This window comes from Pogoniulus pusillus, chromosome 2 (assembly GCF_015220805.1).
Source record: "Pogoniulus pusillus isolate bPogPus1 chromosome 2, bPogPus1.pri, whole genome shotgun sequence".
NCBI classification, from domain to species: Eukaryota; Metazoa; Chordata; class Aves; order Piciformes; family Lybiidae; genus Pogoniulus; species Pogoniulus pusillus.
In genome coordinates this window covers 42,340,589-42,358,252 of record NC_087265.1, presented here as the reverse complement: position 1 = coordinate 42,358,252, position 17,664 = coordinate 42,340,589, and the positions used below count along the sequence as shown (strand labels likewise).

Below are 17,664 nucleotides of genomic sequence, written 5' to 3'. Positions count from 1 at the left end.
TTATTTTACTTTACTGCTCAACCTTTCATTTTTTTTTCCAGACGCCTCTTATTGAACCTCACATCCCACATCGTCCTACTAAAACCATTTCACAGGTAATAGGACATAGGTGTGCTGTAGAGCCAGGCCACCAAAGAAATGAAAATAACTCCTGTTTCCATCAGTGTGATGTGTATCAGCTGAAGTGATGCTTTTTGTTAGATGTACTAAGTATGTGAGATAGAGAATCCCAAATATGTATTACATTGGTCTGCAAAATGAATTGTCTGTGCGAGGAGTTTTAATTTAAAGGAAAGAGAACTTGTGTTTTGATTTGCCAAAAGCAATACAGACTTTGTGGAAAGCTTCAGTTCTCTGTGTCTTGGTCTTTTTTATTTTCTCCAAGGTTCCTTCAGAGAAGATCCTCAGAGCTGGAAAGATTTTGAGGAATACAATTCTGTCCCGAGCCCCTCACATGATAAGAGATCGTAAATACCATCTCAAGACTTACAGGTGTGTGAGCTGATTGTATAGAGCTCTATAAATTTTTATGCCTGCCATCCTCTGATTTGTGATTTATGCCTTACCATGTCTGAAATTACTGTGTTGCTGTTTTAGTCTGAATGTTATACAGTCTTTGATGGGCCTGGTAAATCATTTTTGAAGTAATTTGACTGGGAATTGAGTCTCATGACCGTGGACAGAACATTCATATACAAAAACTCTTCCAAATTCAATAGCATAGTTACTGGAATATTCCATGCAATATCAAGTTAAAAGGTTCATATACCTTTTAACTTGTAAGAGGAAAGTTCTTTAATATATTATGTTACTGTGCTGATTGCTACAGCAGTGCTGCTCACTGTGGAGTTCTGAAAGTCCACCTGGTGAGAAACATTCCGTATGTAGATTTTCTGCTCTATTAAATTCTTTTTCAGTGCATTGCCAGGCTTTCTCATCTTCCTGCTGGTGGCAGCACTGCCTCACTGAAGTGAGCTAACTGACACTAGTAGAATACGAATCTGACTTAAAGGAGTCAGGTTCTATCGACCATTGGCTGAAGCAACAATCATTTTTTTAGTGTCTGACGCAGAAATCAAATACCTAGTGCATTATTCAGCACATATTTAAATTAAAATTGGGTTTAAGTATCCTGAGTATATTTTTTTTAAGTAGTAGATCAATATGTTGCTTATCTGCTTTTTAAGATAAGTGCATTAATTTACCATATTTCAGTCCAAAATGTATTTTAAAGGATGCAAGGTATTTGAAGCTTGTGATCTGAGAATATATCATGATGTGATAGTGCTCGTTGTTGTAGAAGAACAAAAGAGCACACATGATGAATAGAGACCGATGCTGGTCCAAGTAACTGCACCATTTTATCTTGTAGAAATCTCCAAAAGACTCTTACTGTTCTGTCATTGGGGGTTTTAAACACGAAATGCCAAAATTTGGATTGGATCCAGGAAAGGGAAAGTTTTATCATCAAAATGGAATTCTGAATGGAAGTGTTATTTAAGCTAAGTTCCAGCAGTTTCAGTATGATCAATTTTCCTTGGTCGCAGAAAGTGATGCATGAAATGGGGAGCCATGAGAATCCTATGGTATGTAGAGCAGGCTTCTTTGAAATCTAGGTTGAAGGTTAGTGCAACTGGTGCAACAGATTTTGTACCAGGTGGTAAGAGCTCACTGTGATCCTCTGAACTTTGCATTTCCCAAAATATGTGTTGCTGCTGAGGTGATCCTCGCAAAATAAACACTCCCTGATATTTCATGCACACCCATACAGATAGTGATATTGTGTCTTCTGTAGGGAGAGATGAATAGGATTATATAGAGTTTAAGAGTGTAGTCTCTCTCTTGGCTAGCTCACTTTTAATTTCTATCAATTTATTTATTCTTCAGGCAGTGCTGTGTGGGGACTGAGCTAGTTGACTGGATGATCCAGCAAAGTCCTTGTGTCCATTCACGAACTCAAGCTGTTGGCATGTGGCAAGTATTGCTGGAAGAAGGTGTTCTCAACCATGGTAAGATAGAGAAAATCAACATCCTGACTAAAAGATAGTTAATGTGTAATCTAAGTGAAAAAGAGATGCTACAGAGCAGCCTCTCCATTCATTAAGTGCAAGTGTGACGTGCAGACAGTATTACAGGAATCTTGCTACCAATACACCTTTTGAACTTACGAGAATGCTGAAAAGTAAATTAAAAATTTATAATGATAACTCCAGGTATACTTAGCAGTGCACTGGCTGGTGCTTACATTGGAAAAGCTGGATAGCACTCAGGCCAAACCCAGGAGATGCATTGCCTCACACAAACTGATCTATATAAGAGATTTGCAACGTTTGGAAGTGAACGTGAGCGTTTGTGTTTGCTTAGATCCATCATTTTGGAATGCATTTCCGTGTTTTTGGAATGGTTCCCAAGTTGAGCACTCCAAATATTCTAGTGTAGAGGTCTGGGATTTTATGTTAATTTTCTGACTGTATTTTACCTTGACTTTCAGTTTCTATTTGGCAGGATATACTTGGTAACAGATTATTATAGCTCTCAAAAGAGTAGCTTTCTAAAGCAGTATTCATATCTGAAGCTTTGCATATATGGTTTTATTAAGTTCAAAAGAGCAGCTCTATTACAGCACACTGCCATTTATCCTCTGTTGTGCTTTCCATATACTAGGGAGAAATTTCCATGCTGAGAAGACAGATGATTTCCACCACTTCCTTACACTAAGGGCTCTAACCCTAATTCTGCCAAATATTTTGTTGAACTCTCAGGGCAAGCTATTGCAAGCTGCATCCATCACAGCATCTAGCTCTACACATCACTCTGTCTTGCTTGGAAGGCCAAGACTTTGTCCTCGATGTCATAGTCTCTCTTTAGAAGTCTTCTCTTGGTAGTCTTTCCATCAATGTCTTCTGCCAGGACACATGTCAAGGAACCTGCCCCTGGAATTACATCTTGGTGGTGTATATTTCTGGCACATCAGAAAGAGTTTAGTTGCTATTGTAATCTTTTATACCTGCCTGAAACATGTGAGGCAAGGGATAAAAGACACCTCTTCATAATGTAATAATTTCTCCAGTGTGAATTGTTTCTTTAAATGAATGTTTTGAAACAGTAAGAACAGTCAGAACAAAAGCAGACACCCAACCATAGACAGGCAAAGCACACATAACAGCTTTGTGGAAGGTATTGGTAGTATACAATTTCAATGTGTACTCTGAACTACATAAGGTGCTAGTATAGAATGGTTTAGGTTGGAAAGGACCTCCAAAGGTCACTCAGTTCAACCCACCCCTGCAGTCAGCAGCGACATCTTCCACTAGATCAGGTTGCCCAGAGCCTTGTTGAGCCTGACCTTGAATATCTCCAGGGCTAGGGCCTCAACTGCCTCCCTGGGCATCCTGTTCCAGTGTTCCACCACCCTCATGGTAAAGGACTGGTTCCTGGCATTCAGTCTAAATCCACTCATCTCACACTGCTCTGAAACTTGTCAAAGAATCCAGCTTACCACTACTCAGTAGTAAACCATGTAAGGTAATGAGCTGGCACTTTGAAAAAGGTGGTTCATACTCTTGCAGTTTCTCTGTAGCTTTCTTATCCTTCCTCATTTGTCTGCAATGTACAAAATGCTACACAGATTTCTACAAGATTAACTTTGAGAAGGAGAGCTTAATGCTTGCTATGTGTGTTCTTTTCAGTGGATCAGGAACACTACTTCCAAGACAAATACTTATTCTATCGCTTTTTGGACGATGAGCGTGAAGATGCCCCTTTGCCAACCGAGGAAGAGAAAAAGGAGTGTGATGAGGAGCTGCAGGACACTATGCTGCTTCTCTCTCAGATTGGGCCAGATGCTCACATGAGGATGATTCTCAGAAAACCGTAAGTAGATTAAAGGGTTAATAATATACAGAAGCCTTTCTCGTGGTATGCAAAGAAGAGGGATCTACATTTATTATCAGGCATCCTTTGGTCAATTATTTCACTTCAATGCCAATTTGTTTAACCTCTAAAGTTTTTGAGTCCTTTTTAGTCCTTATTAATGCTTGTAAGTTGAACTGTGTGTTGGGAATAACCATCAAAGGCCACAAATGCCTTTATACTTACTTTGAGGAAGATGCTTTATTATACATTTTTATTTCATTTCGGAGTTTCCCCAAAAGTAAGTTACAGATAATAGAGTCCTGCTCTGTTAACACTTTCTGTGTAGACATTTGATTCAATTAACTATGCTACCTTCACTTATTGTGAGTGAGTATAGTGGTAGGATGTCAGCACAGCAGGTACCTTCCAATTACAGTTGTCAGTGGCAGCTGTTAATTAGATTCATCCTTGGTAGAAGTTTATTGAATGAAGATAGACTGGACTTGGGCAGTTGTAGTTTGCTAGCAAGGTGTGAGGTGTGGCTCTCTGGGTTAATTTATGCATTCTTTTTGTTACAAAATCAATAAAAGCTTTCTATACCTAGGCCACAGTGAATGTCTGCCTGAAGCTTTTCATAGCTATCAGATCACGTCCTCTCATGCATCAGCTGGCTAACCATCCTTTCAGCAATAGATTCTGGTCACACTGGAAACTGTGCTAAAGGCCTTTTTTACAGACAGCTTTATAGTGACTTCAAAGCAACCAGTATAAACTCTGTTTGACCCTCCATTGAAGACAACCTCTTCATTATGCAGGTAGTATTTAGGGGCCACTGAAGACATATTTTACTGCTAATTGAGTGCACCAAGAATAATGAATTACTTAAGGTCATCTTCACTGAAGATTTACTTGTAAGGTTCAGTTCAAGAAAGGTAAGTACACAAAGCAGGATCCTGTTCCTTTGAGGCTATTAGCAAAGTTTGTATTTGCTATGGGATAGGATTAGGCCCTGCCTACAGAATGAGAACATTTTTTATACTAAAAATGCTTTTAATCCACTTAGCCACTTAGTGCTTCTGTTCTGTTTCCATTCGTACCCTTTCCCTGCTTCATTCTTGCCTGTGTTGCCTGTTTGGATCATTTAGTTGACACTTTTCCCAGAACTTGCTAAAACCATTGAATTTCAAGAAGTGTCATTAGGTAATTGTGCTAATGAAAACAAGTAAGGCTGTCATGCAGTAACAGTTTTAAAAGTATAAATTCTCTTTCCTCTGTTTACTAGAAGTTTAGTCAAGCACAATCTAGGAGCACTCAGTCCTAGTCATACAAAATGCATAGACAAACCAGGCTGGGAGCATGGTGCTTCCAAACAACCCTTATGGCATCAGGGAAATGAGGTGTTTCCTCCCCCAGTCCACTCTGGATGAGGAGTCAGAGAGCTTCTTGCATCCTTGAGCAGACACTAGTCATCAGGATATTGTGAGCAGTGCTACGTGCTGTGACCCTGCACCTCTATGCTATCTTTCCTGTCTCAGGCTGACTGAGCAGGATGGCTGTTGCAGAATTGCCCCTTGAGGTTATCATCACTTTTGACTGCCTACTGTATTTGCTTTCCACCATGACTTTCAGAGCAGCCAGTGTAAGTTTACCCTTGCAGGAGCAATACTGATTATTTGCCACGCTCCATGCAGAGAGCTGAAAGGCTTGGAATGATGCTGTGGAAAGTACTGCTCTTCCCTCTGTGTCATCACTTGCACAGCTTCAGCTGAAAGAATATTCATAGGAGATTCTTCATGCAACATAGTGAGATTGACAGTCATCTGACATCTTTTCCTATCCCTGTCCCTGGAAGTGCTTATTTCTGCTGCTGATGGAAGCAAGCATGTACTGCTAGGCACCATATTAACTACTGTTCCAGTATTCATTTTACACGTTACATTTTTGTTCGTTGAAAATCCACCCTGGGCTGAGCTGTATCAAAGCTGTTAAAATCCCTGTGCATCCTCAGAGGCCTGCTAGCTTTGACTAGGCACTGTTACAGCTGCTGAAAGTTCAAGGAATTGCCAGGGCTTCAGTGACACTGGCTCTAGCCGACCTGAGCAGCACCAGCAGTTTTCAAACCAACACAGCTGCATTTTATATAGTCACCATTTCCAGGGAGGTTGCAGAACTCAGATAATTACCCTGAAAGAAATAAGACAATATTCTTTGATGAGAAGATTACTTTGAGAATGTGATTGTATAATGAAGCTGTTGCTTTGAAAGGTACTTTCTATTGTTCGAAATCTGAAATTCTCTAGCAAAAGTGTCACTTGTTTTGACAGATGATTTTAAAAATTCTCTGTTTATTACATTAACTGCAGCATTTTAACTGTCAAACTATGAAAGAATGTTCTATAGTTTAAAAAACAGAATAGAGCTCAGGGAAGGTTTTTTCAGGGTCTTGCTGCTATTCGTTGTTGGTTTTTTTTTTTCCCCTTTGGAAACACACACAGTGAATGTGAAAATAGCTTTTTGTGGAGCAGCAAACAGCTCTCTGTCCCTTCTAATACTTGGACCACAGGTGCAGAGGTGCAGACTTTATAGAGTCACAGAATCAGCCAGGTTGGAAGAGACCTCCAAGATCGTCCAGGCCAACCTATCACCCAGTCCTACCCAATCAATTAGACCATGGCACTAAGTGCCTCATCCAGGCTTTGCTTGAGCACCCCCAGGGACGGCAGCTCCACCACCTCCCTGGGCAGCCCATTCCAATGCCAATCACTCTCTCTGGGAAGAACTTCCTCCTGACACCCAGCCTATACCTCCCCTGGCACAGCTTGAGACTGTGTCCCCTTGTTCTGTTGCTGGTTGTCTGGGAGAAGAGAGCAACCCCCACCTGGCTACAGCCTCCGTTCAGGTAGTTGTAGACAGCAATGAAGTCCCCTCTGAGCCTCCTCTTCTGCAGGCTAAACAACCCCAGCTCCCACAGCCTCTTCTCCTAGGGCTTCTGTTCCAGGCCTCTCACCGTGATCAAGTCCTTACAGAAATTCCTTACGAGGCCTTCCTTACAAGTATTTCTATCCTTTGGTGTGAAAATACATCTTGAAAACGTTTTTCTGGTTATTTTTATGTAATTGTATTAGTGTTCAGTTTTAGCTAGCTAGATGGTAAGCTCTGATTAAATGGGATGCTATAATACAAAGCTAAGTGCAATAACAACAGGAGTCTTTAAAGGGAGAATGTTATACATCAAACAGTGTTTAACTCAGATGGTGAGATGTTGTTATGGAATATATTGTTTTTTACAACTCTAGGCTACAGTATGCTAGCAGTATAAATGAAACAATCAATCTGTCATATATTCTTGGTGACTTCACTGAACGAATTTTTTTCAGAGTACAAAGAATGTTTGACTCCACAGGTGATCCGTAATCAAATTTTAGAGTCACTTGCAGAAGTAAGTTAACAGGATTCTCGGGAGAAGAAGGGAAAACATATCTAAACGTGGCAACCAGCACAAAGAGGTGTATATAATAAAAGAGCAGTTTAATTACTGCTAGAAATCTATAGCTTCTGAAGGTCTTGTAAAAAGTTAAGCAAGATACATTTATTCTCTTGTTCTTAAAGTGTTTTATTTAGCTATTCCACACAGACTTTAGTATACTAAGAGCCATACTGGATTTCTACATAAATGGTAGAATCACAGAATAGTTTCAGTTGGAAGGGACCTTTAAAGGTCATCTAGTCCAACTCACAAAAAGATTGTGAATAACCCCATAAAGACAGTTTTTGGTGGAGCTTCCTGCCAGTGATATTTAATAAACCAGGTAATATTCCTGGGACAGGAAATAGAGTTTATCTTTCCATGTATCAGTTCATTGACATTTGTGAATGTTGTCTGTGGTAAGTGGTCTTTATGGAGTTAGTCATGGAGCACTGATTCAGGTAGAAAGATTATGTAAGTAGCTTCTGTGCTAGAGTGAGTGGACATGCATTCACTTTCACACTCAGGCACAGGTAGTGGGGCAGATTATTTGTGTATCCTATATATTCTTTATGGTACTTGAAGACAAAATTTGTGCTCTGCAAACATTTGTTTGACATGTAGTCACAGTGTTATGGGGTCTCTGATCTTTTCCCTTCTTCTTATTATCTGGGAATTTTTTAGTTAGCTGTGTAATAGAAATAATCAATGATATTGCTTGTCCATACATGGTTTATCAATGGCAAAGTACTATGTTATTGTCAACATTCCAGTCACAGAGAAACTCGGTATCTCTGACCTTGATAAATTCTCCAACCACTGAACAGTTTTTATTGATCAGTTAATATCACCTGAGTTGTCCTGTCCATTAATGTGCAGCCTTGTTCTCTACCTATTCCGTTTATTATCCTGCCTATAACCAGCTATTGCTGTTAGAATGTGTCCCCTGCAGAAACTAGGTCTTTACACAGCAGGATCCTACAAATCAACATCAGTGGGTCACCACACAGGTTTTACAGAAGCAGTGCTGCCTAATATCTCTCCATGTGATATCTGCAGGAGCAGAAGTAAAGACTGGGTACATCCACTATAGATTGTCAGTCCTCCCAATGTGCTAACACGGGAGGCAAATAGACTGAGGGGAGTGTTCCCTTTTGTCTCGATGGAGATCCGATGTAGCAGGACATCATCCTTTGATGTTTTAATGTCACATAGAAATTTGTTAGTTACACAGTGCTTCTCATTTTCCAAGGCATGCTGATTTTGCAAGCATGTCATAAAGTTGGTCACGGGAGCAAGTCACAGGATCACAGGAGTGTGTGGAAGGGACCCAAAGAGATCATCAAGTCTAACCCCTCAAATTCCTATGTTAATTCCTGTGGGAAGTATTATATATTAAAATTCTTACCTTACGTTTCTTAACTCAGCAGTGAAGGATAATTAGTACTGGATTAGCTTAATTTTGTACTTAATTAAGCTGCTACTGCCCTAGTGCTGCTACCGCTAGGAATGGCAGCCAGGCTTAAACCAGGTTTCGAAATGGCAGGGAGTGTTTTGTGTCACTAGAGGGCATAGCAGGACCAAAGCATTTTCTCCCGTACCCGTTTAGTCCGTTCTGTATGAGAAAAGAACCATTTCATCAGAACCAGGTTGTCTGTCTGAAATGATCTTTAGTCTGGTTAATGATAACTGTATGACATTGGGAAGTGAAGAACAGATGAAAAATACAGCTTGGTTAGCAGGGAAGATATCAGTTGTCCTTATGCTTTCTATTACTTCTTCAGTACATCTTTCATCCAAAAGGAGTCTCCATCAAACTTCTTTTGCAGAAAGACAGAGTTTAACTCCAAAGCGACACAATGGATGGGTGCTCTGTCTGCCTCACTCATGATTTAGACAGACTGTTGAACCAAGAGGTCATGAGGCAGAAAACCTAGAGAACACCATTTCCTCATGTAACTTTCTCAATCCTCTAGGTACTAGAATCTCCAGTAATGTTGACATTTAAGGAGAAAAATTTCTTTCAAAAGGGTTTATTGTGACATTTCTTTTAGGGCTACCCAAAGATTCAACTCTGCTATCAATTCTTTTGACATCACACATTGCAGATGGTGGGGATTGAATCTGCACACTAGGCTGTTCTAGTAAACATGAGCATGTTAACTTTCCCTTTGAAACTCCTGCCCTGGGCTTTCTGTATTCTGTTTCCTCACATATTTATCCTCTCTGCCTCTTATGACTAGGTTACTTTTCTGTTCTTAGCCCAATGATTATTTACTTATATTCTGCTTTTCACAAATCTGAACCATATTGTTAACAAGGACTTAGTCCTATAAAATCCTTCATGACTTCTCCTGTTTGTTTGTGTATTTCCAGTGGTCTGTCTGAAATCGTATCACAGGAGGATGTATCTTTTTAGAAAATAGAATTGCATTAGACACTAACTGAAGAAAATCTTTTGAGTACAAAGAAAGACCAGGAGCTACTCATAAGCTTCTGCAGCTCCTTCTCATAAGTGCTGTTTGTTAGATTCTCCCAAGGATTGCTGACACACTGCAGTCCTTTTTGTCCTTGCTTTAGAAATCAGAAAATTTTCCAGTGTCTGTGGTAGAGAAATGCAATTATTTCAGTCATGGTGGCAGCCTCTTTCCTTGTTGTGCTATAGGAGGGCTACTGCTTTATCAGTGCATGCTTATTATTAATGGCAGCTTCTTGTATTTTTCAGTGAGAGAAGCTGAGACTACTGAGTGGTTCTTATTTACCTTTGTGACTAAACAACATTACTTAGCATTTACTCCGTAGCAGTCATTTGCTGTCCTCCAAGGTGCACTGCTGCTTCATCCAATTTGTTCAACAGAAATCCATGCACTCTTTTACAGGCTACTACTGCTGCCTGCTTGCTACAATAATTAGTGCCACATGTGAGAGACAGTGCAGGTCCCACACTCAGGAGTCCTTTTGGAGGGGACAGATCTTTGTATACCATTTCTGATTTATGTGACTGTTTTGCATATAAAACATTTACTTTCATCAGTGAAGCTGCCTAATCAGGGTCTCTCTAAGGTAGTTGCCATGGCTGCTGTTCAGTGTCATTCAGATGGTTCTGTACCACTTCTGTCCTTCGTATGTTACAGCTCTCCAGCCAGAACCATCACTCAGTCCCTGTTTAGTGAGCACAAACCCCTCAGTAGACAGTACAGTACTGTTTGTTGTTGTTTTGTACTTCTCTGAAGCATTTGTTTTGGCCATTTATTGCATTTTGCCATCCTTTTCATCTTCACTCTTCAGGCCTGGACAGAGAACTGTAGATGACTTAGAATTTGTATATGAAGAACTTCTTCACATTAAGGCCTTATCTCATCTTTCTACCACAGTAAGTATTTTTTTTAGTTAAAACACCACCAAAAAGGCTTGCCATTTGATTTCTGGGGTTTTACTAGAATTGGAGCACTCTTTCTGTTTATGGTATTTATACTTTCCATGCAAAGAAGTTATTCCCACCTGTGAGCACTATGCAGATGTAGGTTGACTGTTGGATGTCAGTTACAATTCTTTCTATGTGTTTCTGCACAACCCCTATCTCACTTGGCACAGGCACCATTGTCTGGTCCATATCTGAGTTTGAATTGAGGTGCATGCAATTGACCTGACACCTGGGACTGTGACGTTACTCAGTTTTGCAGAATAGACATCTGATTTCTGAACTTGGCTTGAACCAGTTTGAAGGAGGAATTAACACAGTGCAGAAAGATGTAGTAGTAGAATGTGTAGTGCTGGCTTGTTGGAGTTTGGATAAGAGAAGGAAACCTCATCAGACACCTTCTTTATAAGTGGGCAAGAGCAGTGCAGAGAACCAAGAATAAATGAAATAGATAAAATGCATGTGTCCTGGGTTAGGGTGGATCCCTCCCCCAGTAGAATAAACTCACTACATGGATTTTTTTGGGAAGTTCAGGTGAAAATGAAATTGTATTTCTTATAGTTTAAATATAACAGTATAAGGAGAATAAACTACAAGAGAAATATAATAACCTTAATGATGATGGGGAAGGGGTCAAGCGGCAGCAAAGCAGCAAAAGCAGCATCAGCCAAAACAGCAGCAGGGGAAGATAGCATTGGCCACAGCTGAAGCAGCAAAAGCAGCAAGGGGAAGGTACAAGCTGGGCTTCTAGACATAAAGCTCTTGATGCTCCAATGAAATAATAATAACTTATCCATTGTTGCCATTATATGGCTTATCCCTACAATGCTCACCTCTCCCCTCAGAGCTTCTACTTCTAAGTTTCTCTGTTCTGAATATTCTTATGTCTGAGCTAGAAATCTAGCTCAAACAGCCACAGCATGGAAGAGAGAACACAACTCTTTAAAGTTTAAGCCTAATTTACACACTTTGTAGTCAACTGTAACAGGCTAAATAGCACTTTACTTGGTAGTAGCCAGATGTGGGTGCTTTCAGAAGAAGGCAGCCAGTCAGAAGGTGGACTTAGGTTTGTCAGTGGCTTCTTTGGAAACAATAATTTTCAGTCATTCTCAGTTAACCTAGAGAGATGCAGCTGATTATGAAGCTGTGTTACAGTACGCCATGCAAACATACAGATCCTGAGAAATATTTTTCAGAAAGAATATTCATCCACAGTTGGTAACTGAACAAAAATCCATAAGCACCTCTGGAATGTAGGGAAAAAAATAACTTGAAGAACTGTAGAAGAGCGTAAAGAAACTGTAATATTCAGAAATTACTTTTCTCAATTCAATTCAAACAAACAAACAAAACATCCTCCCCAAGATAGATCTTCCCCAAGACAGACACCAAGAGGGAGTGGAGAACACTCTTGTTGCTACAGCAGAAAAAACATCAACCTCAAAATACTTCCAGCTCAAAAGAAATTTAGACTTCAGGTCAGAATCCACAGCAAGTAGCATATAGAACAAGTATGGCAAAGTATATAAACTGCAAGAAATAGTTGGTGTTTTGAAGATGTGCCATTGATTCCATGTTTTTAGTAAGAATATGGACATGGCAGTCTATTACATGCAGCATGAACTAAAGCAGAGAATAGAAACCAAGACTAGCTTAGAGGAAATCTTCAGAGGAGCAACAGATAACATTGTTGCTATGATCCAAATCAGAAGGTTAATGCTTGAAAGCAAGTCAAATATTTATTCATTTAAAGCAAGGCATAGTTCCTAAAGTGGGAAGTTTTCTAGGTATGCCACAAGCCACAGGAAGTATAGAATCATAGAGTCAACCAAATTGGAAGAGACCTCCAAGATCATCCAGTCCAACCTATCCCCCAGTCCTGGCCAGTCAACTAGACCATGGCACCAAGTGCCTCAGCCAGTCTCCTCTTAAACACCTCCAGGGACGGTGACTCCACCACCTCCCTGGGCAGCCCATTCCAATGCCAATCACTCTCTCTGGCAAGAACTTCCTCCTAACATCCAGCCTATACTTCCTCTGGCACAACTTGAGACTGTGTCCCCTTGTTCTGTTGGTGGTTGCCTGGGAGAATAGACCAACCCCTACCTGGCTACAGCCTCCCTGCAGGTAGTTGTAGACAGCAATGAGGTCCCCCCTGAGCCTCCCCTTCTCCAGGCTGCACACCCCCAGCTCCCTCAGCCTCTCCTTGTAGGGTTTGTTCCAGGCCTCTCACCAGCTCTGTCGCCCTTCTCTGGACACGTTCCAGCACCTCAACATCTCTCTTGAATTGAGGGGCCCAGAACTGGACTCAGTACTCAAGGTGTGGCCTGACCAGTGCTGAGTACAGGGGCAGAATAACCTCCCTTGTCCTACTGGCCACACTGTAACTGATACAGTAAAATGGATAAAGCTCAAAGTCGCATGGTGGTAAACTAATCCCTGCTAGAGAAGCCTGTCAAGTTAATGTATTAATGATAAACGATTATATAATACAGTGTTAAATTGAATTCTTGGCTTCATCAGGAGGATTTATTCATTGACTAAAACAACTGAGAGGACATCTGAACACAAACACTCTCTACAACATGCAGAAAAGTGCTAGTAGGATTGTATTTCCTGCCCTTATGAAAGCATCCTTGCCTTCAGGTGGAGTTTATAAAAGGGTTTGGTGAGTTAATTGTCATAGAAATCACAGACCTGTGGGTGCACTTTCTGGTCAGTATGCTAAAAAAACTCATGCAAACACATCTATTTATCCCTTCTCTTCTTCAGGCTGCAAACAGGTGGTTCTTTGCACTAGCTGTCAGAAAAGACTTCCAGGAGAGGTGGTAGGTGTGGTAGGTTTATGCTTGGTGCCTGAGCAAAGGCTTGGTGGGTGCCTCTAGGACATTAGAGCCTTAGTTCATCCACATGTCTTAGGAGATGCAGCCACCAGAGCCTCAGTTGCATTGTAAGCAGAATTGAGAGTTTCTCCCCAAATTTTTCATCATGGCCTAAATATATATATATTTTACAATTTAATCACTTAGAATAGTGCAAAATTACTGCTACTGAACATGTTGAAGCCAGCTTTTGATCTCTATTCATCTCAGTTAACTTGCACAGGTGCTGGAACGTGTCCAGAGAAGGGCAACAAAGCTGGTGAAGGGCCTGGAACACAAACCCTGTGAGGAGAGTCTGAGGGAGCTGGGGGTGTTTATCCTGGAGGAGGCTCAGGGGTGACCTCATTGCTGTGTACAACTACCTGAAGGAACATTGTAGCCAGGTGGGGGGTGGCCTCTTCTCCCAGGCAACCAGCAATAGAACAAAGGGACACAGTCTCAAGTTGTGCCAGGGTAGGTCTAGGCTGGGTGTTAGGAGGAAGTTGTTGGCAGAGAGAATGATTGACATTGGAATGGGCTGCCCAGGGAGGTGGTGGAGGCACCGTCCCTTGAGGTCTTCAAGCAAAGCCTGGATGAGGCACATGGTGCCATGGTCTAGTTGACTGGCTAGGGCTGGGTGCTAGGTTGGACTGGCTGATCTTGGAGGTCTCTTCCAACCTGGTTGATTCTATGATTCTACCTCTCAAATGCAGATTGTCACCAGCTGACATTCTCCAAAACCAAGAATCCCATTTCTGGGAAATTCACCACCAACCTCTTGGAGACTTGTGGTTGTATGAAGACAGACATAAAGCACACAGGAAAACCCAGGGTAGTATGAGGTTCCCAGTGCTGCTGCTCTGTGAAAGTGACACCGTTTACAGTAAGAGAAAGCGGTTGTAAACGGGGTCTCACTGAAGGCACCTGCACAGTCAGTAGTAAGAGCTAATCACAGCAAAGCAATACAAACCCAACGAGGAGCAGGCTGACACCAAGGGCAGTGTCACATGCTCTGTTTCCTGGAAGAGGGAGCGAGGTGGGTGGTTTGGAAAGCTGGCAGGCAGGGAAGGGCCTCAGCAGGTCCAGATGGCTGTGCCTCACAACTCAACACAGCAGAAATGGCCTTATGTCAGTAAGGGCATGGATACTGATTTCTCAGGGATTAACAGGAGTACTGCAGAGCCCCGTGGAGTAATTTACAATTGCTAGCTATCTTCACTATTATGGTAGCTGTTACCATCTAAAATTTACCATCCTGTTAATTGTCAACGTTGGTTTCACATGTGTGTATATGAAGAAAGATGCAAGACTGTGTCTTAAAATTGCCTTTGTCTGAGCTACTTGAAGCTGGGAAATTTACAGGCTTGTGTTGTGTAAAGGCAATCAGTAGGAAATAAGACATCAAGTGAAGCAGACCATTGTCTGGCTGAGCACTCGAAATGAGTGCTGAAAGGTACAGAGGAAGGAAAGCACTGGCTGAGGTATATTGTATGACTTCTCACCAGGAAGAATATGATACATATAAAACCTGTAATTTCTCCCTTTTCATTTGAAGGTAAAGCGAGAATTAGCAGGTGTCCTGATTTTTGAGTCACATCCCAAAGCTGGAACGGTCTGTAAGTAAATGGAGTCCTGTCAGATCTTCTTTCTCATCTGTGGTATGAGCATTTCAACTCCTGATTACATGACAAGAGTGAAAGTTGAATGCACTCTTCAAACTTGACTGACACACAATGTCTAAAACATGGGGTAATAGGTGTTGGTGTAGTCTGTTGCCAGTTACAGGCAAAACCACTAAAAATAATTCTTTATCATGGAAAATAAGAACAACTTCCACATCAGTGTAAAAAAGTAACCACAGTACAAGCGTGAGGGTTTTTTCCCCTAAAATCTGAAGGCAATTGCTTTTAAAAGCTTAAGGTTCCCTTTTTAAAGGTAGATATTAATAGGACTGCTGTAGGGTTACTTTGAATTTTGCTGGCTGCAGAATCTGGCCTGTATATATATATATTTTGACTAACTATATTCTGTATATATATATTTTGACTATATTCTCACCATAAAATCTTTTTTTTCTCTCTTGTAGTGTTTAATCAAGGAGAAGAAGGTACTTCTTGGTACATTATTCTAAAGGGATCAGTAAACGTAGTCATTTATGGCAAGGTATTTTTCTCAGAAGCCTTTTTATATGATTCTTATTATTGAAATTGTAAGAGTAAACTTTGAAGGAGCACAGTTTAATTTAAAGTAATGCTTTATCTGACAGAACAAATTGAATGTGGTTCTATTAATAAATGATCCAGTAGTTTCACTGATTATACTCCCAGTTTGGAGCTGTATTGCACACTTTCTGACAATAACTCAACAGAATTACATCAGTATTTTTAGGACAAAGTCATTTGATGTAATTTGCTGAATTGCCAGACTTCTTTCTCATGGAGGTATTTGCTCTGTCCCTTCACCACCATATTCTCTTGCATTTGTATGACTAACTTACCACATGGACCTCAAGCCTTTTAGGTTTGTCTGACAGAAGTACTGCTTTGTGACTCGTAGTTCTCAGATTGGATCAACTCAGAAATTTATGCCAGCTCTTTGTTTTAGTTAAGCTATTAAATTTCTGGTTTATGAGAGACTTTTCAAGGGAAAAAGTAAGACTTCTGTTAAACAGCAATCCCCATAGTCTTTAAAAATCCCTACTTCCTCATTCTCCATTCTGAGCATTAAGCATTTCCCTAAAATCTGATATAGAGGCCCTGGTGTTAAATCTGCAGTGTTATTTCTGCAAACTTAATAATATTTTTCAGGGCCTCTATAAATAAAAAAAACCAAATAATAACTTTCTGTCTTCATCAGGGCTAGAAGAGTCCTTCAGGCTGAATCCAATTTCAGAGAACAAGCCAATTCTTTTCTATTCTTGCCTTTCTTTCACAATACTAATAACCAGCTATCAAGTATTGTTTCCTAGTCATTATTTTGGCTGTTGATTTCCTGCCAAATAAATTTGTTTTGGTAATTGATTGTGTAGTCCAGTGTTTGTACAAGACTTTCAATAGAATCCAGAGTAATGATGGGTTTCTTGTGTAAATGTTTTGCTCTGTGCAGGGTGTGGTATGTACTCTACATGAAGGAGATGATTTTGGCAAGTTAGCGCTTGTGAATGATGCTCCCAGAGCAGCATCCATTGTTCTGCGTGAAGACAACTGCCACTTCTTGAGAGTAGACAAGGAGGACTTCAACAGGATCCTTAGGGTAAGAGTGGGAAGGGCCACTCCAGCAATGCAAGTTTTTCAGGAGTCTAATTTATTTCTATGGATATATTGATAACTGTGTTTGAAGCATCCCTGATTGCAGGATGGAGATGTGACAGTCTAGAAGATCAAGTAAAGAATATATTGGATATCTTTCCTCTTCTGTTCCTAGTTGAGCCATTAAAATAGGACTAAATGGGTGCTTTTGTCTCTTAGATTTTTGTGGTCTAGAATTTGCCAAGTGCTAGATAATTTTTTTTTATATGCTGTCCAGGATTTCTGGGTGAATAAAACAAGATCACAGGATATTAGGGGTTGGAAGGGACCCAAGGAGATCATCAAGCCCAACCCCCCTGCCACAGCAGGACCACACAATCTAGCACAGATCACAGAGGAACACATCCAGACAGGCCTTGAAAGTCTTCCACAGAAGGAGACTCCACAACCTCTCTGGGGAGCCTGTTCCAGTGCTGTGTGATCCTTACAGTAAAGAAGTTCCCCCTTGTGTTGAGGTGGAACCTCTTGTGCTGCAACTTTACACCCATTGCTCCTTGTCCTATTCCAGGGAGCAAGTGAGCAGAGCCTCTCCCCCCCACCTCCTGACCAGCTCTCAGATGTTCATAAACATTTATTAAATCTCCTCTCAGTCTTCTGTTGTCCAGACTAAAAAGTCCCAGGTCTCTCAGCCACTCCTCATAAGACATGTCCTCCTGTTCTCCCACATAAGTCAGTGTCAGATACCTTAAACTCAGTAGATCCAAAATAGAATCAAATGGCAAATTAAACAACCTACAGGTAAATACACAGATG

At 40.8% G+C, this 17,664-nt stretch overlaps 1 protein-coding gene across 4 annotated transcripts in view; it reads left to right on the top strand.

Annotated features, from left to right (window-relative positions):
- Positions 1-17,664, top strand: part of RAPGEF4 (Rap guanine nucleotide exchange factor 4) — a 175,305-nt gene that overhangs the window by 112,532 nt on the left and 45,109 nt on the right. For 3 of the 4 annotated variants that reach the window (XM_064162704.1, XM_064162731.1, XM_064162724.1), the window contains 8 exons: positions 42-95; positions 386-492; positions 1,888-2,009; positions 3,690-3,873; positions 10,610-10,694; positions 15,159-15,219; positions 15,690-15,766; positions 16,709-16,855. In XM_064162704.1, the coding sequence (XP_064018774.1) occupies positions 42-95; positions 386-492; positions 1,888-2,009; positions 3,690-3,873; positions 10,610-10,694; positions 15,159-15,219; positions 15,690-15,766; positions 16,709-16,855 (837 nt within the window). The remainder of the gene's footprint in view (positions 1-41; positions 96-385; positions 493-1,887; positions 2,010-3,689; positions 3,874-10,609; positions 10,695-15,158; positions 15,220-15,689; positions 15,767-16,708; positions 16,856-17,664) is intronic. The other variant, XM_064162713.1, reaches the window with a different exon arrangement.